This window comes from Lutra lutra, chromosome 3, assembly GCF_902655055.1.
Source record: "Lutra lutra chromosome 3, mLutLut1.2, whole genome shotgun sequence".
NCBI classification, from domain to species: Eukaryota; Metazoa; Chordata; class Mammalia; order Carnivora; family Mustelidae; genus Lutra; species Lutra lutra.
In genome coordinates, this window is record NC_062280.1 from 79,084,670 (window position 1) to 79,107,198 (window position 22,529).

At 41.3% G+C, this 22,529-nt stretch overlaps 1 protein-coding gene across 1 annotated transcript in view; it reads right to left on the minus strand.

Annotated features, from left to right (window-relative positions):
* FRZB (frizzled related protein) overlaps positions 1–8,440 on the minus strand; it is a 33,886-nt gene extending 25,446 nt beyond the window's left edge. Inside the window, exon 1 of the mRNA XM_047722520.1 lies at positions 7,274–8,440. Within this exon, the coding sequence (XP_047578476.1) occupies positions 7,274–7,751 (478 nt within the window). The 5' untranslated portion in view covers positions 7,752–8,440. The remainder of the gene's footprint in view (positions 1–7,273) is intronic.
* Positions 8,441–22,529: the final 14,089 nt, after the last annotated feature.

The window sequence follows — 22,529 nt, forward strand, 5'->3', positions numbered from 1 at the left end:
CCAGTGCAATCAATAGACATGGGTGGAAATGGCCAGTGACTCCACCATAATCCCAGAAAATGGTAACAACACACAGTAAATAGTACTTATAAAAAGTTCTTCTGGGTTCTAGTTAAGAACTCAGCCTCTAGTGAATAAGAGTGCCTCAGCAAAACACCATGCTGAATTTGCTGCACGCCCCTATATATTCTTATTTCAATTCCATAATTTTATGTTTTAATTTTGTACTAACATTTTATGTTTAACAAGTTTAGTATCCATTTATCCTAACAGAAAGTAACATTCTTCCTCTGTCCTTTTTCCTTATAGGCTGTATCATGAATAAATTAAAAAGGAGTAGCTCAATATCATTTTAGGACAATAGCACTCCAATTAGAATTAATGAGTTACTTTCTCAGGCTTAATAATCATCATCTGGGATTTGATCTTTTTTGATCTCTTTTTAACTTTTATTCATCTGGTATTTAAAAAGCTATATACAAGGAAAGATAGTAACTACCAAAAAAAAACAAACGGGCAACAAATACTTGATTCTAAAACATTAGGTTCTGCTCAGTCATATACTATTAATTTTATGACTTTTATTCTATTCAACGACTTTATTCATGACAATCGTAACCAAGTGTTAAAGTAACATGCCGGGCGCCTGGGTGGCTCAGTGGGTTAATCCTCTGCCTTCCGCTCAGGTCACGATTCCAGGGTTCTGGGATCGAGCCCCGCATCGGGCTCTCTGCTCGGCGGGGAGCCTGCTTCCCCCTCTCTCTCTGCCTGCCTCTCTGCCTACTTGTGATCTCCGCCTGTCAAATAAATAAATAAAATCTTAAAAAATAAAAATAAAAAAAAAATAAAGTAACATGCCAACGGTTTTATTCCTGAGTCCAATAATCATGATAACACGCATTTGATCCATACAAAAATGATCTCTCTGGGGTGCAAGGGTGGTTCAGTCCGTTAAGCAGCCAACTCTTGATTTTGGCTCAGGTCATCATCTCAGGTTCATGGGATCCAGGCCTGCCTGGGGCTCCATGCTCATCAGGGAGCCTGCTTGAGAATCCCTCTCCCTCTGCCTCTGCCCCTCCCTTGCTCATGCACACACACTCTCTCTCTCTCTCTCAAATAAATCTCTTTTTAAAAATGAGCTTTCTATAAATGAAGAAATTATATTAATCCGCATGTAAAGTAACTGTTAAGTGTTGAAGAGTTTAAATAAAAATGAAAAATAAATCTCTTCTCCTGGGTCTGGGGGAACCCTTGATACAGCTGAACCTAGGAAAGTGATGTTCTTCTTTCATTATTATTCACAGGAAAATGTTCCTGTTTTTAAAAGTGCTTAGAAATCAGTTGTTAGAATTAAAAGAGGGGAAAAAAAGTTGTCTGGTCATAAATAATCCAAAAAAAATTATTTTCAGAAAATTCAACTTAGGAATTCCAACAAAATCATCCTACATTAAAATCCTACATCCTACATTAAAAGGCATTAGTAGGTTTTATGCCCCAAGGATTTCTAGTAGGAGTCATAGAAGTTTCCTAAAGGAGCTGGGGAAGGTTGGTTCCACATAGAAAATAACATGTGTAAGAAGTATGGAAATAAACTACAATACTCACCAAGGGACCTGCAAGTCTTCCAGAGTGGCTAAAACAGAAGTGTGAGCAGGAAGAAATGAAGCTAGAGGAGTAGGAGGGGACGAGGTCATGAAGGCTAGAGACAGACACCAAAAGATTTTAAGCAACAGATCTGCAGTTCAGAAAGATCATCCTGTTGTAATATGGAGGGGCAATACTGAGGGTAAGCAAGCCAGTTATTCTCCTGTGGCCGTAATACGTGAGACATGTTGAGATCCGAACTAAGAGAGTAACATCAGAGAAGGAGGGGAGGAAATTAGATTCAGAGTAGATCCAGTAACATTTGATATCTACTGAATGCAGGGTAGGAAGGGGTAAAGAATAAGGTAGAATCAGGGTGCCTGGGGGGTTCAGTCAATTAAGCGTCTGCCTTCGGATCAGGTCATGATCTTGGGGTCCTGGGATCGAGCTGCGTGTTGGGCTCCATGCTCCGCACGGAGTCTGCTTCTCCTTCTTCCTCTGCTCCTCCCCCTGCTCATGTTCTCTCTCTCTCTCAAATAAATAAATAAAATCTTTAAAAAAAAAAATAGGGTAAAATCAAGGCTGACTCCCAGGCCTGGAGTATGTGTATGGGGCCTCACAACCATATAAAAAATACTAGAAAAGAATAGGCAGATGAGGTAAGGAAATGAGGAGTTCACTTTGTGGCATGATGAGATTGAGGGGCTCTGGGTTAGCTGTGAGAGTCTGGAATGCACTCTGTTATCTCAAAAAGGCACTGAAGTACTTATCTCTTATCTCTTGGAATCCCTGTCCAGGGCTGTCTTTTATTCTCTTAAACTACACATAAGTGGGCTTTCAAAATACAATGGACAGGGGCACCTGGGTGGCTCAGTGGGTTAAAGCCTCTGCCTTCGGCTCGGGTCATGGTCTCGGGGTCCTGGGATCGAGTCCCGCATCAGGTTCTCTCTGCTCGCAGGGAGCCTGCTTCCCCCTCTCTCTCTGCCTGCCTCTCTACTTGTGATCTCTGTCAAATAAATAAATAAAATCTTTGAAAAAAAAATATATAATGGACAAAATTTGATCCTTTTTTTTTTTTTTAATTTGATAGAGATCACAAGTAGTCAGAGAGGCAGGCAGGAGAGAGAAGAGGAAGCAGGTTCCCTGCTAAGCAGAGAGCCCGGTGCGGGGCTCGATCCCAGGACCCTGGGATCATGACCTGAGCCGAAGGCAGAGGCTTTAACCCACTGAACCACTCAGGCACCCCAAATTTGATCCTTTAACTGAAATCTGATAGTCAAAAGACACAGATTCTTCCTTAAGTTATGAATCACCTCTTTCTCCATGAGACGGGAAGTGTAGTGGAGAATGGATTCTGGCTTGAACCTTTCCTCTTAATAGCTTCATGAACTTGCACAAGTCACTTACATGCCTCAGCTTCCTTTTCTTCAAAATGGAAATAATAGTACCTACCATGGGATTTTAGTATGTTGATACACATAACACACTTAGAACAGCAGACAGAAGATGTTTGCTTATTCTGTTGCTGCCAAAGACCCCTCTCCTGAGAGGACACGTCCTCTTCCCTCCCGGAGCATGCTGTTTTTGCTAAGCACTTACCCTCTGCTTTGCCATTTCTCAGGCACTTCACATGAATAGTTCTTTTGTTCTTCTCTGTTCCCAGGGTCAATCTCAAATGACTCGCTCAAGGCCTAAACTTAATGGCAAAGCTGGAATTCCAACTAAGGGTCTCTACCTCTAAAACTGGGAAGCTGCAGAAACAGACCCAGTTCTTAATTATTCAAAACGGTCTCTTCTTTCTATACGCCTCATGGAAAGACAAAGGCCAAACAGAAGGGAGTCAATGATGCTATTTATAGCACCAACTATTTGGAAGTTTGATAGGAATGAAATAGAAAATGAATTATTAAAATCAGACTTGGGGACTACGCAAGATTCTGTTACCACTAATTCCGTTAGCTATAATGAAATACCAGAGCTCTCGGAGATACTCTTGTCCCTACCCCATCCAGAGTACCTTTCAATATTTTATGGAATGACCAGTCCTCAGAAATGTGTTCTCTCCAGCCTTAATCTAAAATTTCCATTTCTCCTTTCCATTCCATTTCCTCCTATCACACTGAATAATTCTTCCTTCTTGGTATTTGGCCCCTCAAATATTTGCAGACCAGGCCTAAAGAAAAGGCTGCCTGTTCCTCAGAGCACAGAGGAATGACTCCACGGCAGCGCCTGCATGGGAAAGCTGGCGTGGGGCAGGCAGGCAAGAGACAGCCGGGAGACGTGTTGAGCAAGAGCCGGGGTGACAAGCTACCACTGCCACGGAAACCAGCAACGACTGAGCATAGATTACGAAGCCCTTGGCATGACGAGCCATGGGCGTTGAATAAATAGCTGGTGAATATCATGCCATAAGTTTTCTTAAATTCTTGATCTCTCCGTTTCCAAGATAAACTATTTGTAACTAAGACATCCCTCAGACTCCATCTTTCTTCCTGGTGCTCCCAAAGGAATTTATTCTTGAGCCTGAGGTCCAAGTCCATTTGCAGAAAGTGCAATATTAAGCTTATATCTTCAGAAGGAAAATCTGCTTTTCTACTTGGTTCCTGGTGTGCAGCTTGGTTTCCGGAGCTGAAGTGATGAAAGTTCTAAGCTGTATCTGCACTGACCAGCAAAAAGTAAACCTCATGTTGAGAGAACAACAATTATCATGGTGGAAGAGCAGCACAGGCTGTTTAGGGACTATGTCCCAGGTACTAGGCTGCTTCATTTCATCCTCACCATGCCCCGGGGATGTAGAGGCAGGCTGTCTCCACGGTACGGCCCAGAAAACTTTCAATCAGAAAGCTTACGGAATTTCCCCATAGTAACACTTGAGAGGAAGCAGAGTCCAGGTTCAATGCCTGGTTTGCTGGGCTCCCAGCCCACACTCCTGACTTGCCACATGGTACTAAAGACTGGACTAGAGGTCTTCATTCAGATAAAGCAGTTGTGCGTGAAGCCACAGCTCTACAGTAAATAAACAATGTGGGAAAAGGAAAATATGTAATGTGAATTTGTTGGTAATGGTCAGGATTGGAGACTTTTTTTTTTTTTAACGTATGTTGGCCTTAGTATTTTGAAAGCAAAAAGTAGTTTGAAGCACTACTCCATTTCAATAGACTTTGCTTTGTGAATGGGCCTAAACTTGTCTGTGGCATCATCCTGAGCTAGGAGCGAACAGACCCATGTGAATGGTAGGATTTCAAAATCCTCTTGGCATCAAAGGAATGTGAAGGGTGACCCCTTTCATTCAGGGAGACCTCATTTTTTTATTCAGCTGGATTCTAATCATAAAACATAAGTGATTCTGTTTATACCTAAAGGGAGAAAAAAAGGGCTTCATGAACTATCATATCCCACTGAACCAAAGAGTATATTGCATCGTAAATTAAACTGGCCACATATGGTACTTACTAAGTAATTCCAGGTGCCTGACAGTTTGACCCAGGATAGGGAATGCAATTTTCAGCAAGCTGGCCTCGGAAGCCAGGAGACCCTTGGGGTTAGAATCCACCTCTCCGTTTCCCATCCGCACCTCCCCGTTTCCCATCCGCACCTCCCCTGCGGCTCCCTCCTGCCACCGGTGTCTCTGACTCGCACCGAAGCTTGTGGTAAAGGGAGACGGTCACAAAAATATGGTTCCCACTACCACCTAACCCTTCGTATTTTTCTAGCAAGGATGCTGTCAACAAAGCATATATTATGGCATTTTAAAGCAGCTCAGAAACCAGGTCCCACGGACTGACAAATTGTTTCCATGCATGGCCTATTTGAGTGTTTCAATGAGGCAATTGTTCTGCATTTGGTCCCCAGTGATAGGTAATTCAGGGACACTTAGGAAAACTGCTTCCCATCCATTCGGACCATGGGTTTTGAAAGCTGTTACCCTTGCCAAACCTCTCTCACTTGAGGTCCATTTCTAAGAGAGGTTTCAGAGCAAGTCTTTTCCTTTAAGGGGAGGAAAGCATTTCAGAGTGAGCCATAGTCACCTCATTCCTAGTCCTTGGCCTGAGCGAAGCACCAGCATTTAACGGATTCTAAGTGTCTGGGAAGCCAGGGCAACAACTGACCAGGCTCTTCCAGATTCTGCACAGCCTGGAAAGTTAGTGAGTACAAAGGCTCAAGAGCATGCTCTTAGCCCAAAGACTAATAAGAAATACATTCCTTTCTGCATCTAGTATACAGCCAGTTCTCAGTTCTTGATTAAAATCAAGAAGACAATAGGTCTGTATAAGACCTAGAGGATGGTCGAAAAGCTGCTGGAATCCTTCTGTTCAGGGTTGGGTTTGCAGCTATTTGTACTTTTTGCCTCTTCGTTCACTTTCCATTAAGAGGGTCAAGGTGCACAGAAAGCAATTTTTCCAAGTCAATTCTCTTGACAATCAGGAACTATTACCTAGAAATGGATTAAGGGCGTGAGTGTAGGCTGGACGAGCTGAGAGGCAGAAGGAAAATACTGCTGCCCAGGAAACGAACAGAGAAGACAATCAAGTCATCGCATCTAGTAACAGAGTTCCTCTGGGGAGGGGATGAAAAAGGACCCACCACAAAAAATATGAAATTATATGAAGGGTGAAATTTGAGTTCGGGGGTAATTGGTAAGAGTGATATTGAGTGAGAATTAAACGCACCATAGTGAACTAGGTGTAGCTGGGGTCTTCAGAGTTATGAGTGTCATAATTAGACCAAACACTAGTGAGAAAACAACTTGTGATTGATTCTATTAAATGTAGAACTGCAATCAAGCTTTCCGGTACGGAAAGATGAAGGTAGATGTGTGGTTGATGCACACACAGAACAAAGGGCATGAAATAAAGTATTAAAGGCATATCTGCAGAGCTTAACAATGGGATAAGGAGTGAGATTAAAAATAATATTACATGAGTGAATGATGATAGCACGCCTTAAATATAACTCCTTTCATCCATATGTCACTTGCAAAAGGACTTGAAGGCATGTGGGAATGTGAAAAGAGCCCAGCAATTTCCCTTCGCCAGCTCTGTGGCTGGGAGCAAGTCACAGAAGCCAATTAGCAGTGCATAGCAATGTTTCACAGCTGTTTCAGTCTGGAATAGAAGAACAATTTATCTCATTGAAAGGAGGGGGAAATTTAAGGTGAAGGTAATTGCTCCAATTGGACTTTGAGCAAACACATACCACTAACATCTGTGGGTTAGAGTAAGGTTACTGAAATTATCTAAGCATTTCTAATGATTAGAAGAAAATGGTGCTTCAGTTTCCTATTCTCACCACACAATCTTGACAAGCAGCTAAAACAGTAAAGCTATGGAAAAGGGAGGATTGAGAATGCAAGAGAATCCGGGAAGAAAAGTGCAGTGCCTGTAAACAAAGTAAGACAGTAAGGAAGGAGCATCACTCATCCAAGATGTGGCAACGAGGACACGTAAAGGATGGAAAGGGCAGGGTCAGCGTTGACAAGTGTGACCAGAGTGGAATGAAAGGTTACCTACTGGCATGGAACTGGAAGAGAGAAGAAAGAAGCGGTGCCCCACGGAGGAGTGACTAAGAGAAGCGACCCCAAGAAAACAGGCAGAATTAGAAAGCCAAAGGCAAGTAACAAAAACTCAAGAGAAGAGAGGAGCCCGGTGGCTGGAGGTCAGGAGAGAGGCTGGGCCGGGTCAGGACTCACCCGCTCCGTCCGCGGTGACGATAGCCTCGGGAGAGATGCACACGCCACGGTCATAAACAGGCAGCTCCTCGCAGGCCAGACTCTCGGGCCACGAGTGACGGTACTTGATAAGGATAGGCTCGCAGCCCTGCCGGGCCCGCTCGCACACGGACTTGCAGGGCTTGATGGGCTCGTGCTGGAAGTCAATGGTGCAGATGGGCGCGTACATGGCACAGAGGAAGAAGAGCAGATCGGGACTGCAGTGGGTGCCCAGCAGACCTTCAAACTGCTCGATGGCCAGAATGGCGTTGGCTTGGGTGCTGTGGTGCAGGTGGTTGGGCATCTTGGTCATGTTCCAGGGCAGGGACTTGCACAAGGGGATGCGGACGGGCTCACAGGCTGCAGCCCGAGCTCCGGGCACCCAGAGCAGGCAAAGCGCAGCCAGGGCGAGCAGCCCGGCCCGCAGCAGCAGCATCCCTCCAGGACTGCCACAGACCATGATCCCGGCAGGACGGGGTAGGGTGGAGCAGTGCCGAGCACGCCGAGAGGCCCGCTCCGCCGTCCCCTCTTACCCCCTGCAAGTGGACACAGTGATCTGGGAGCTTCTCCTCCCCCGACGATCTCAGTTTCCTTGGATCAAATTCCCCCAATGGTGTCCCACGAGCTCCGCCGACCTCCTGCCGCCGCCGCCCCTGCCGCTCTGGCTGTTCTTTCCCGACGTCTAAGCCTTCTGGGGCCGCAGCATCTATTTATTCCTTGCTCCCTCTGGCAGAAGCGCCAGACTTCGCAGATGAATCCGATTAGAGGAAAACAAGAGGAAGCGAGGGAGAAATAAAAACAAAAGTAGAATTCAGCGGAGGCCCTTGGAGCTCTGGACTGTCACGTCCCCTGGATTACGAAAAGGTGCTAACAGAAGCATGAAATTCTCCAACGGAAGCGGGGGGCGGGGGATGGAGAGGAAAACACAGGGAAAGATCTTATTGCGGGAGGAGGGGGCAGTTGAGAGTTCTCAAGTCTTGTAGGCTGAGCAAAAAGATCCAGCGTTTGGCGCGGGCTGCCGCAGCTGCTGGAAGGACTCGCCGGCCGCAGGAGCCCCGACGCGAGGTCCGCGCCTCCGACCCGCGGCTCTTCACTTTCCCACCTCCCGTCCGGAGAGGCAGCTCCGCCCCCCGATGCAGTCCCAACCCTCCGACGCCGGCTCCCTGGAAGGGAGCGGGGACGGAGGAGAGGTCTGCCGGTGGGAGGCAGAGGGAGGGAAGCCTCGAGAAGCAGCCAGGATGCTACAGTCCAACACGGCGCTGACTTGAGACATTTACCCCTTCCCCGTCCCCACTCTGGCTCCAAAGAAGAGCCCCCAGCCCCTCGCTGGAAGCCCACCCCGATCCCTCACGGAGGAGTACCCCAAGTCCCCACTGTTTCTTGGGGAGCCCGCCCAGGCTCCCTCCCTCCCTGGAGGTGGCTCTTTCAGCAAACTACAGCTTGACCTCTGCGGATCACCAGCTCTGCAGAAAGTCCGACCTGAGGAGGGTGGACTGCAGCAATGTCACTTTAAATGTCCAGGTCAGAGAAAACACAGCCTCTTGCCGGCCGCGGTGGAGGCTTAGAACCCAGAGGTTAGGTCTACAGAGTCCGCATTATGAATAACAAAGTGGGGGGAAACTGCCTTTCAAAAAAAAAAAAAAAAAAAAAAAAAGAAAGAAAGAAAGAAAAGAAAAGAAAAGAAAAGAAAAGAAAAATGCACATAATTACAAGTAGGCCACCAGAAGAAACAGGTTTAAAAAAATTTTTTTGCCCTGCAGAATTAGAACTTTTGAGTTTTCTCAAGGTTAAGAATGAAAAACTATCTGCTTTGAAGTATTTGGATATCTTCTTCCTCTGATTTTACTCATTAAAATAAAATGGCTCTAATTATTTATCTCTCATCACCAACGATTTCACCTAACACTTGAGAGAACTGGGTAGGAAAACGACACCACACAGGTAATAGTAATCATGATGGTGCTGACAACAATCAAACCCTTCCCATCCAAATTAGCTCAATCTAGAGAAGAAAATAGAAAACAGATCCCCTCCTGGTCTGCCCCTTCCACTCTAATGAGCGGTCCCTCCTCCTTCCTCTCCCCCTCTCCCTTCTCCAGGGCTATTGTAAATAGAATGACCTACAGGGGCCCTGCACCCTGCCCTTTCACCCAGCAAAAGGATTGCAGAATGTCAGAAAACACAGCCTTCATTGAGAAGAGAAGGAAACAAACCCTAAAACAAAACAGGAAGTCACCTTTGCTCTGCATCATTGAAATATTTTGCTGCTTTCATCCAGCCATTTCTCACAGTCAGAAGCAGAAAAGATGCCTCCACTTCAGAGCACACGGGGAGAAGCTGGTTTCCGCTCCCCAGCATTGACCTGACAGCACTTACAAAACAGCAGTGCTCACTTGGGTTTATGGAATTTTATCTCTGAAATGACTAGAAACAGCACATTTTGTGACTAAAGTAAATTTTTGCAGAAGAAAGTTTGTTCCACTTAGGAGTTGGGGGAAAAAAACCACAACTGATGATAGATAGGGAATCATTTAGTTAGGATACAAACTTTGTCTACAATTATTTAATGCCATGCTTACATGGCATTAATTTTTTTTAATTTATTTATTATTTTATTTATTTATATTTATTTATTTTATTCATTTTATTATTTCATTTATTTATTTTTGTTCTCTTAAGAACAAAGCCAAAAATACAGAAATGAATTAGATGAAAAATGATATAACAAGTACATTTTGGGGGAACAAAATTGAAAGCAGTCAGTATTAGAGCATTGGCAGGCTAATCTGCATCTAAAAATGTAGCTGGGGTTTTCAATAAATAAGAAGGAAGAAGTGAAGAGTAAACGTAATAGATTGTTTGCTATATATGTTCTGCTGTACAGTCTAAGTCTTACAATAGAAGAAACAAATTGTTTTTATGGTTCCACAACTATCAGAAATAAAAGCTGCTTTCCTTCCCCTTCACAGACGTTAATTACCACTTTGTCTAACATGTCCCCTCACAAGGTTTCTCTAATCCAAATGTGTCTTTACCAAAACCCAAAATAAATTTCACTGCTTCCCAGAGGTCTTTTTGAGTATACTGCCTGGTTCCGTTCATTTTTTTAGTTAGTTCCTCTTGAACTTTGTTCATTTTTGCGAATTATTCTTTTAACACCTGTCAATTTACTGCTTTAAAATTTTTCCTTTTATTATTTCATCTGGGTGTGCTCTGCCTTCCTAAATGACATGTATGATTTTTTTATCAAGAAGAGCATTCATCTTTTGATGAATCTTTTTCTTTTGAAATGGGCATTTGAGAAATGTGAACAGATATAATTTAGCTTGCAATATTTTAAATATTAAAATATAAATGTCTGCGGGGCGCCTGGGTGGCTCAGTGGGTTAAGCTGCTGCCTTCGGCTCAGGTCATGATCTCAGGGTCCTGGGATTGAGTCCCGCATCGGGCTCTCTGCTCAGCAGGGAGCCTGCTTCCCTCTCTCTCTCTCTCTGCCTGCCTCTCTGTCTACTTGTGATCTCTCTCTGTCAAATAAATAAATAAAATCTTTAAAAAAAATAAAATAAAATAAAATATAAATGTCTAAAAAGTAAAAAATAATAAACATCTTAAAAAGAAATAACATGCAATTTGAACAAATAGTGATAGCGAAGTTTGAAAAATAGGCTATATAATCATGTAGGAAACACTAATTAGATAGGACAGTGTCTGTTAGTGGGTGAGCCACGTCCATAAGAATGAGTGCCTTCCAACAGTCCCACATTCAGAGAAAATGAAGGGAAGGTTGAAACCTGGTTCCTCAGAGGATATGGGTCATAGGTAATTTGTTTCTCTGATGTTATTTTGCACGGTTTTACTTAACCAGTGTTGAACTGACAGAATCCTTCTGTAACAGCGCACCTAGGCTGCATGAAGTCAGCTGACTACTTCAGACATCTCCCCAGATCTGCTGAAGATATGTAAAGACTTTGCAGGCAACACAGAAGTGGCTGGATAATTGAAGCATTTAAATGATGTTTTGATTGGCGCAGCAATAGGGATTCTCTAAAACTCACTTTTTAGAACTAAGGATGAAAAGCAAAGATTTTTGCAGTAGATTTTGTATTGGAGAAAGTTGTCAAGATGACAAGCGCAAATTACTAATGTACTAAGACCCTACTGAAAAACATTAATGAAGACCAGATTCCAAGACCCTAAAAGGCTCCCTAAAAAGCTCCCCAAAACACATCCAGTGCCCTTCGTGGGTGCCAGCCCTGGGAGTAACCACGTGGCTCCGGACTCTCTGAGAACTGCAGCCTAGCACCCTCCCCCCAGCACCTACTGGGGGCTGTGAGTCAGTTCTGGGCTCTCAGCTGTTTAGGAAGTGCCCCCAGACCCACACATGGCCAATCAGTCTTCTCAGAATGCATCATAGCACCAGGTCATGGGCAGTTCATCTAATTTCCTGACAAGTGATTTCAAGAAAAGATCTTCTATATAGAATTGTTGGATCACTCCATCGTACCCTTGACCCTGATATAATATTGTCTGTTAACTACACTGGAATTAAAATAAAAATAAAATACTGGGGGGATCTGGGTGGCTCAATTGCTTAAGCGTCAGCCTTGGCTCAGGTCATGATCCCATGGTCCTAGGATTGAGCCCTACATGGGACTCCCCGCTCCGAGGGGTGCCTGATTCTCCCTCTCTTCCCCATTCATGCTCTCTCTTGCTGTCTCTTGTCTCTCTCTCTCTTCCTCAAATAAATAATCTTTAAAATAAAATAAAATAAAATAAAAAATACCAAACAGAAAAAAAAAGATCTTCCTAGAGGTTTTCACTGTGAAACAGCCATCTTCCTAAAATTCAAATTTGACCAATTAAAAAAAAAAAGAATTTGTAATTCTTACAGATTTGTAATTTGTAATTCTTGTCAATAATTTAAGTGTCAGCATGTCTTTTTCATCTGTCTAAATACACTTTAAACTTACCCCAGTGTTGCATTTGTAAGAGGATCCACATCGGTCCCTTAAGAAAGTGTGCTTACATTCTTACAAGCAGGGCTGGTATGTGAACTAATTAACTAGTACAGCATGGTCATTGATCAGTCTGAATGAGTCTAGTCCCATTCTGTACCAACTGGGGATCAGCCCTATGTAGCCAGGGAGCAAAGGAACTAGTGTTTATTGAGTACCTACTATCTGTGAGACACATAAGCCATTCCATGCTTTGCAGGAGGTATTAGTTCCAAAGACAAAGACCCTGAGTCTCAAAGGAATGGAGGAATTTCCCCAAGTTCTCACAACTAGAATAGAACCCTTCAGAGGTGGGACTTGAATCCATGCTCCTTTCCCAACTCCAACAATCACATTTCTTTTTTTCTTTTTTAAAATTTTTTTATTTGAGAAAGAGATTGAGAGAGAAAGAGAGCATGAGAAAGAGGAGGGTCAGAGGGAGAAGCAGAATCCCTGCTGAGCAGGGAGCCTGATGTGGAACTCAATCCTGGGATTCCAGGATCATGACCTGAGCCGAAGGCAGTCGCTTAACCTACGGAGCCACCCAGGCGCCCATTTCTCCCTAGGCAGAGAGGATCTGGGAACAGGTCGGACCGTGGCTCTCTGTGGACCGAGGTTTCAGCCTGAACCCTGTCTTCACTGTCAGACATTGGCTTTGCCTGCCCAGGAAAAGAATATGAAGCCTTGCTCTTCAAATGCAGAGACCTTGTTTCGTGGCCTCATTCAAACTGTTCTGTGGACCTTGTAATTCCTCAAGTTCCACTTTAGGACGAAATTACCTTTCTGGTCTCCAAACAATCCAATAAAAGCTTCCTGCCGGTGAGCTACATCAGCATCAGGGCAGGGATTGCGCAGCAAAATCGCCTGCAGGACTTGGGAAAACTCGGATTGCTGGGCCCCACCCAGTTTCTGGTACAGTAGGTCTGGGGTAGGGCCTGAGAATCTGCATTTCTCATATGTTCCCAGGCAATATGGTATTGCCGTCCAGTGACAACACTTTGAGAATCACCCTTTTGAATGAGATATGAAGTCTTGATTTGCCCTTAGTAAACTTTGTATACTATAAAGCTTTCATTATTTTATTTCCTGGTGATCTTTCTTAGGAGGAATTTAGAAATAAAATTTCAGTAAAGCAGTCTGACAGCTAAATGACACTCCGAAGGGGGACCGGGGAGGAAAAGAGGACTGGATTTCCCTATTAGTTACTCAAAGGCCAACCCCAGAGCCTCAGTGAAACTTGAAAATAAAATCAGCGGGCTCTCTCACCCTCATGTACTTTCCTAAAGGAAAATAGCACCACTCCACCCCCACTGCAACAAAAGAACAATAGATCGATCTTCAAAGAAGTTCCAGGAGTCACCATAGTATCTTAGTAATGGAATGAACCTCAGCGATCTAGCCCACCCACCTGCTCCTCCCCCTCTAACCGCCCAGGCTTTCCTGCCTTATTTTGGAAAAAACTCAGAGATAAAAATCGCTTAGGCAAAATCATGGAGCCGTTAATGGCAGTTAATGGTGCTCAATTCAATGATCTTTCTATTTACACCACCCTTCTTGATAGGCAACACCAATGCCTATACCAAATACGTATGTGTTCAGTTTTCACAATCCCTTAAAATCATCCAAACCTTCCAAACAGCCCAAATGGATTTGGGGGTTGAGAAGGAGAGGTATGGGACACATCTGAGTGGACCCCAGACTGTACTGCTCCCTCTGTCTAACATCAGTTGAAACTCAAATGATCCTGAATTTCTTTCTAATCTCCCTTTGACAATATTTAATTACAGACGATGTCTAGAATACTCTTTTGCCATCTTACTCTAGAACAGACCTGTATGTTTGACAACATCTTACATCTTATATCTTTAAAAGTCTTTAATTTTCTCCCTAGCTCCCCTCTGATGGGGTAGGAAAGTCAAGTGGCACACAGGTTGTTCCAACATGGGCTTTAGGTTTATGGCTGAACAAGTGAGCAACTGACTGTGACCATCAAGGCCAAGTCAGAAAAGACTTAAAATAATTTTCACTATATTGGAAATCCTGCAAAACAATCAATAAGAAGCAATAACCCAGCTAGCCCTCAGTCATTTGTGAATTGTTATATGTGAGGCATATAACTCATGTTAAACCTGGAAGATGAATTGTTCTCTTTCATGGATACATAAATAATGAGAACATCAATCTGCCAACTTGGCAAAGATATCAGTTACTAAAGCCAATGAATTTTTTTTTTAAAGATTTTATTTATTTATTTGACAGAGAGAGATCACAAGTAGACGGAGAGGCAGGCAGAGAGAGAGAGAGAGGGAAGCAGGCCTCCCGCTGAGCAGAGAGCCCGATGCGGGACTCGATCCCAGGACCCTGAGATCATGACCTGAGCCGAAGGCAGCGGCTTAACCCACTGAGCCACCCAGGCGCCCCTGAATTTTTTTTTTAAGTCTAAAACTGTTTCCTCAGTCTTGAAGAGTAAATGTTCATCAGAATATCAGAAATGGCTACTGACAAATTTCTAGGGTTGAAATGAGGTATTTCAAAATAAGTTAGCCAATGTTAAGCCCTAAATCTCAACATGGATCCTCCTAGCGTTAACAGTACCTTTCCTGGGACTAGGTTTATTACCCTTATATCACTAATCAACTAATTTACCCCATGTGGGAATCCCGGCCTGCTGACCTTCTTGCTACCCCAAGAATATTAATCATCCTATTCAATTTTTCCCCCCGATCCTTTCTAATTGATGTCCTTGACCCTCAAGGTGGCCCTCAGTTACTTTAGTCTTCCCGTCACTAGCTAATAATCCTACCTTTGGCTGATACTCTTTCAATCATTCCCTCCATTTTTCTGTCATAAAGAATTGGATCATGAGGAGGCAAATGCAGATGTGATTTTATTCTTCCCCTCTACCTTGTTTTGTTATCTGTCCGAAATTTGTCCCGGGAAATCTGCTTTCCTTACTCAAAGTTGGGCTCCTTTTTTTAATATATTTATTCCCTAAGTTAGAAACAGGAAGAGCTGGAATTCACTCAGCACCAGAGGATCAAGTCTTGAATTTTGTAGACTCTATCATAATAACAAATACTTACACAGCACTGACTGATTTACTACGTGCCCGGCACTATTAAAGCATCTAACTCATTTAAGCATCACAACAACTTTATACCATAGTAGCATGATTATTCCCATTTTATGAACAAGGAGGCTGTGCCACAGAATAAATTGTTTTCCCAAAATCCCATGACTTAATAAGAGGTCATATCAGGATTCTGGTTCAGACAGTCCTCGGCATGAGAAGTTACTCCTCCCCTAGGCACAATGTCCACAGGGAGAGGTTTGGGATTGTATAATATAACATAAGTACTCTACCTACTAAAGTGCATGCCATTCCTCAGATATCTTTTTTTAATAACAGTTTTATTGAGATACGATTTGCATAAAACTTATAAAATTCATTCTTTTAAAGCATACAGTCCAGTGGTTCTTAGCTTATTCACAGTTATGTGACAATCATCACTATGAAATTTAGAACATTTTTGTCCCCCCAAAAAAGAAACCCAAACTCATTAGTAGTCCTTTCTCGTCTCCCCCTTAATCCTTTCAGCCCTAGATAACAACTAATCTATATCCTGTCTCTACACATTTGCCTATTTGAAACATATATATGCATTTTCATATGGATGGAATCATACAATATGGGTTCTTTGTGCCTGGCTTCTTTCACCTCCTAAAATGTTTTCAGGTTCACCTATGTTGTAGACCAAAAGTGGGAAACACTGAATACCCATCAGCCAATGGGCACCTGTTTTTTTTCCACTTTGGGGCTATAATGAATAGCACTGCTCTACCATTTGTGCACACGTTCTTTGTGTCTGGACATAGGTTTTTGTTTCCGTTGGGTAGAACTCAGGAGTGAACGTGCTGAATCACATCGTAACTTCATGGTTAACCTTTGGAGGGGCCGCCAAACTCTTTTCCAAGTAACTATACCATTTTGCATTCCTACCAGCAGTGCATAAGGGTTCCCATTTCTCCACATCCTCGTAAACACTTACTGTTAAGTGTCTGTCTTTTTTGTTATAGCCATCCTAATGAGTGTGAAATGACATCTCATTGTGGTTTGGATGTGTATTTTCTTAACGGCTAGTTATATTGAGAATCTTTTCAAGTGCCTATTTGCTACTTATATATCATCTTCAGGAGAATCTCAATTCAGACCCTTTGCATTTTTTAATTAGATTGTTTATCATTGATGATTTGTTCTTGTTTTATTTTGTTTTGAGTTGTAGGCATTGTTTATAGTCTAGAGAAAAGTCCCTTATCATTTATATCATTATATCATTTATAAATATCTTTTCTCATTCTAGGGTTTGTCTTTTCATTTGCTTAATAGTGTTCTTTGAAGAAAGAAGCTTTTAATATTGATGAAGTTCTATTTATTTTTTTCTTTTGTCTCTTGTGCATTTTAGTGTTATATCTAAGAAAGCTTTGAGTAACCCAGATCACAAAGATTTATTCTTTTGCTTTCTTCTAAAAATGTTATCGTTTCAGCTCTTGATTTTGGGCTATGATCCATTTTTAGCTAGTTTTGGTGCATGGTGTGAGGAAGGGGTCCAACTCCATTCTTTTGCATGTGCTTATCTAGTTGTCTCAGCACTGTTTGTTGAAAAGATTATTCCTTCCCCATTTCATTGTTTTGACATCTCCATCAAAAATCAATGAACATAAATGTAAAGGGTATTTCTGGATTCTCAATTCTATACTACTCATTGTCCTGATATCCTGATTCATTCTGATGATAAGTAGCAAAGACCTTAACACCAACATTGGTTTTGTCTTGGAAAATTTGTCCTATAAAGCCTATCTTCTTTGAGCAATCTCTCAGAAATAATAAGGCAAGACAAGAAGACTATAACTTTCAAATACTACCCTGAATGTATGACTGATATGTTATTAATACAATATTAGTAACTGAACACAGTAGCAAATAATTTTTGAACCCAAAGGAAAAGCATCTGGTTAAAGCCATTACTTATAACATTATGATACATGACAGTCTCCAGGAAAATCCTAGGGGAGAATTATACTTCCTATCTCTTCTGTCTAGATAAAAATTTGTTTTTACTTATATCCTTTATAAGAAATAGATTCTAAACCTATCTAGAATATATTTAATAATTATAATTCATTATAAGTAATACTTCTTTTGATACTCAATATTGGCTGTCAGTCTGATTGTGTACATTACTAAAGGAACAGAGAAGTAAGAGTCTCTCCAATTCCTTGCTTGACCTGATGAGGTTTAACATTTGATAGGACTTGAGGCACCTGGGTGGCTCAGTGGTTTAAGCCTCTGCCTTCAGCTCAGGTCATGATTTCAGGGTCCTGGGATTGAGCCCCACACGGGGCTCTCTCTTCAGCGGAGAGCCTGCTTCCCTTTCTCTCTCTGCCTGCCTCTCTGCCTACTGGTGATCTCTCCCTCTCTGTGTCAAATAAATAAATAAAATCTTAAAAAAAAGAAAAAAGATTTGCTAGGACTTTGCGCACAGGTCTTCTGAAAAACCATCCTTTTCCCCTAGTTACATGTCATCTGAAAGACAGCTTGGTACATGGAAAATTTTCCCAGTGAGAATTTGAGAAAGATGTAATATGGAGTTAACATCACTCACTTATTCAATCTGAGGTGAAAAGGGAAATGCGGACAAAAAAAAAAAAAAAAATCAGCCATCCTTTCTCTTGGCCTGCCAAAAATAAAAACCTGGCAAAGTTATGAAAACAACACCACACATGAAGGCCAGTTAAGGCCATCCAGATACTTTCTGAGCACAGAATTTCTATAAATCCACCTCCTATCTTGATGGAAGTTCAGATTTTGAGTTTTCACTAGTAACTGCCAAATGAAAACATTTTAAATTCTTTAAATATTTTGCAAGAGTAAGACATAGTACGTCTTAGATTTTCTTTCTCACCAATTTTGAAACTAAAGAGATTTTAATTTGTAAGCATAATATAATCTGCTTTAAGTGAAAACAGTTTACTTGCCTTCAAGAGGACCTTGGAGGGGAATGTCTATTGGCATCTACTTATACTGTTTCATAAACAATATAAATGTTTTCATGTTTTTTATTACGATGATGAAGATGGTGATTAACACAATGACAATATAGCTATTAAGGTCTAGAAATCTATGTCCAATAGCATCAAACTGGAAAAGATACAGAGGAAACATGAAGCATCTTCTTTGGGGGGCAAGGATGGAATATAATCTCTGGAAAAAGTTTAAAAGAATATTGTTGTTCTGAAGAAGAAAATTCATCCATTCATTTCCTAAACACTTGTTGCTGGCCTTTTAAGTTCCAGATAGTTTTAGGTGGAATAAATAGCACAATTAACAAAGCAAAGTCAGGGCCATCATAAAATTTGGACTCTAATAAAATTTTTCTCTACAAAATAGAAAGAACGGTAAATGATCAGCCCTATATCTTGACTAAGGAAAGACTAAGTTACAACATTATGTTATGGCAAGAAAGAGTTATAATAGATTTAAAGAATGTTCCAGGTAGAGGTTGGTAAAGTCCTGAAATGGTTCCCTTAAAAATTAAGTTACTATTGAGAGACTTTCTCTTCCAAGAGTGTGGATGACTCTACTTGCAAACCAAGCCACAAATTTTCCTCTTATCTTCAGACAGGACCCCTGCTTAATGTGGAAGATGGAGGGCGTGGGAGGTGAGATTTACAAAGAACTAGCAGGTAGAAAATGATTAAGCAGGCATTTTTGATATTTCATATAAACAGCTTTTATAAAATAGCTTACATTTCACTGACATACTGTCATGTTGGTGTTTGTATTTATTTAGTCACCTTGCATGTAATAATACCCTACCAGAGTACACTTGAAAGAATTATTTGTCCTACAGGTGACATTTAGTGTTTCATTTCACCAAATTATATAGGTCCATATATTATTTTTATTTTTGTTTCTTTTCCCACATTATCCATGGACATGTTTGGGTGTTCCCCCCCCCCCCAGGAAATTGCATTTTCTCATCTAGATAGAAAAAATGTTCACAGAAGTATCTGTAAGACCCTAATTGCCAAGTCTGTGCAAGCCACAAGGAACTCTCTGTGACCCAGCACCGCATCTATAACTCAGTGTGTGATGCTGGTGTTACAAATATCATTTATAGTGAAAGATTGGGTGGGGAAATTTGCAGTGCTTTACACCTGCAATGCATTTTGTTTTAGAACTTGTTTTTCTGTGAGGAATGTGGTCCACAACGGGCTAAGATTTTCCCTAAAAAATTTAAGAAGGACCAAACAGAAAACTATGAAAACTGTAGCACTTAATTCCTGGTAAGATTACAACAAAGGAACCAAAGGCAATCAACAAACTACTTTACATAAAACAGAATTCAATCACATTTAGAAAAGAAAAAATTATCCCAAGAGATAGCCAATCAATGGCTTCTATCCAGCTATTGTTACCTCTAGGGAGACAAATGTTTAGGTTCTGTATATAAATAAACTTATTCTATAGTTTTAACAAATGTAATGTTCCTTAAACATTCACACATTCCATGTTTTCAACCAAAGGTATTTTTTCTTTCCTGAATATAGATAATTAAGATTTGTGTCATTTTCATACAGAGATCTCAAAATATATAAAATGCATGTTCCCATGTTTGCATCTTAAATGGGTATCACTAATGTTAATATTATATCTCTAATCTACAACACATGATTGAAATAAGAAAATGTGGAAGAAAAATGTCCGATGGCTGCCCACGATCAATACAGCATGCACCCACCCGCCTTACCACAGGCAGGTAAATGAGAACAAAGGATAGCCCAGGAGAACAAGATGGGAGGATGCCAGGGATGAACTTAACACTAACAGAGAAACAAGAAGAGAGTTCGATAGAGAGGAGGCATTGTCCACTTTTATCCCCAGGACGGAAAATCCTGGGAGGAAGCCGGGCAAGGAGCTTTTTTCTGACCTGTGGATTTGGACAAAGGTTGCTTCAGGCTGCCCCTCTCTCCTTTGAGGCTCTTCCACCCTGTCTGGCCCCTCATGTGGTCTCTGCTAGGGGTGGTTCAGCCACTGGAGGGGAGCTTAGCCTTGGGTGGTCCAGCATTTCTGTGACTGGGTACTTAATTCTTACTAAGCCAGGAGTCAAAAATTAGCAAGCCCTATTAGCCATATACCTAAATCCACATTCCCCAATCAACTTTGTTAGTAATAACATCCATTAGTTCAGAACCAAGTGGTTCTGAAATTGAATTGGTAAGAGAGGGGTTTATTGGACTCCTTCAAGATGTACCAGAAGTCTAATTTTACCCCATCGACCTCAGGGACAACTACATGCCAGAATCCAGTTCTGCCATGATATGGATGGTAATGGGACCTCTGTGTGGTGCCTTAGCAATATACCACCAAAGAGGATATGATTCCAAAGAGATGTTTTGATGCCAAAGTACTACTCTTATTAATATTATTGTTTAATTTTATAAATAGGATTATAAAGAATAAATAAGTCACAGTTGATAAATACACTGTTTACCAATCCTTCAACTCTCACCATTTTAATTTTTCTCATGTTTGGCATGACCCTACCACCAACTTTTCTCTCATGTTGCCTGTTCTTTGCCTACTATAAACAGAAATGCCCTGGAGATGAAGTATTACATAAATATAAAATGGAACAGATGGTGCACTCCATAACCCTTCCCTGCTCCCCAGAAATCCCAGGACCGAAGGGGCTTTCAGCATATTGTATGTTTCTGAAAGGCCAGAATTATGTTGTACCTCTTTATAATATGAGTACTGTTCAGGAATCTGATCTGTCCTGTAGCTAAAGCCATAAAATAGCAGAAGTTTCTGAGGCAAAATCCATGAGAACCACTGAGCTGCTGTGTAATCTGTTTGAAATTTATCATGTATCCTACCAGCTTTATCATGTGCTGTCACCAAGGTTCTCCTGCTTATTTTAATTGTAACTCTTCACTGATAGAAATAATGAATGAGTATGTTCACCAAGACTAGAGTCAAGACATAAATATGTTCTGCCATGATGTGGCATAGTTAAAAACTATGGATGCTTAGGGATAAAAATTCCTGTACATTTCCATTATTAATTAGTTTATAAATTATCTATTAAAAATTTACATCTGTTGAACCCTTAACTGATCTGTCCCAATTTTTCTTTCTTTCTTTTTTTTCAATGTCCACACATAGGTACCTATTTACTGGGTAACAATAGCATGTAATTCCAAAAGGTGTGATGATTAGTGCTAAAGCACTTTAAAATCCTTTATTGTTTGGAAGGATTATTTGATTGTCTAACTATTAACATTAGATTGTATTAGGTTAAATTTGTCCTTCAGAGTGTCTAAGGTAACCACTGCAAACGTAACTTTCAAACTAATAAAGGGGAATACACAGGAGGGGCAGACAAGAAAAATGAAATTAAAAACTTCAAAATTTGGACACCTGGGTGGCTGTGTCAGATAAGCATCTGCCTTTGACTCAGATCATGATATCAGGGTCCTGTGATCGAGCCCTGCATCAGGCTCCCTGCTCAGGAGGGAGTCTACTTCTCTCTCTACCTCTACCTGCCACTCCCCCTGCTTGTGCTCCCTCTCTCTGTCTTTCTCTCTCAAATAAACAAATAAAATCTTTATTTAAAAAACAACTTTAAAACGTATCTCTGTACTTAAGTGCAGACATGGCCTAGAAATTATTTACATTTGCAAATATTCTATAGAATGCATAACTTCTTCACCTTGTGAACCCCATTCCCTCACCAAACCAAAGGTTCAGTCTTTCTCTTTCTCTCCCTCTCTCTCCCCATCTCCCCTGTCCCTTTCTCTCCCTTCTTTTCTCTTCCACTCCCTTCCTCTTTCTCTTTCTCTCATTATACATACACATATATAACTATATCTATATACTTGATTCTATTTTCAGATAGCTACATTTTAAGCTCTTAGAAAATAGAAACATGGTGAGTGCTGTGAAGTATGTAAACCTGGCGGTTCACAGACCTGTACCCCTGGGAATAAAAATACATTAAATGTTAATTAAAAATTAAAAATTAAAAAAAATAGAAACAATTTACCCATCCCTGTGGTTGAATCTATATATTAACAAACAAATTTGACTAATTAAGAAGAAAAAGTCAAATTGAATATAATTGAAATTTGAATTATCTAGCTGTTAGTGGTATTGGGGCTTTTTAATCCTATTTTCAATG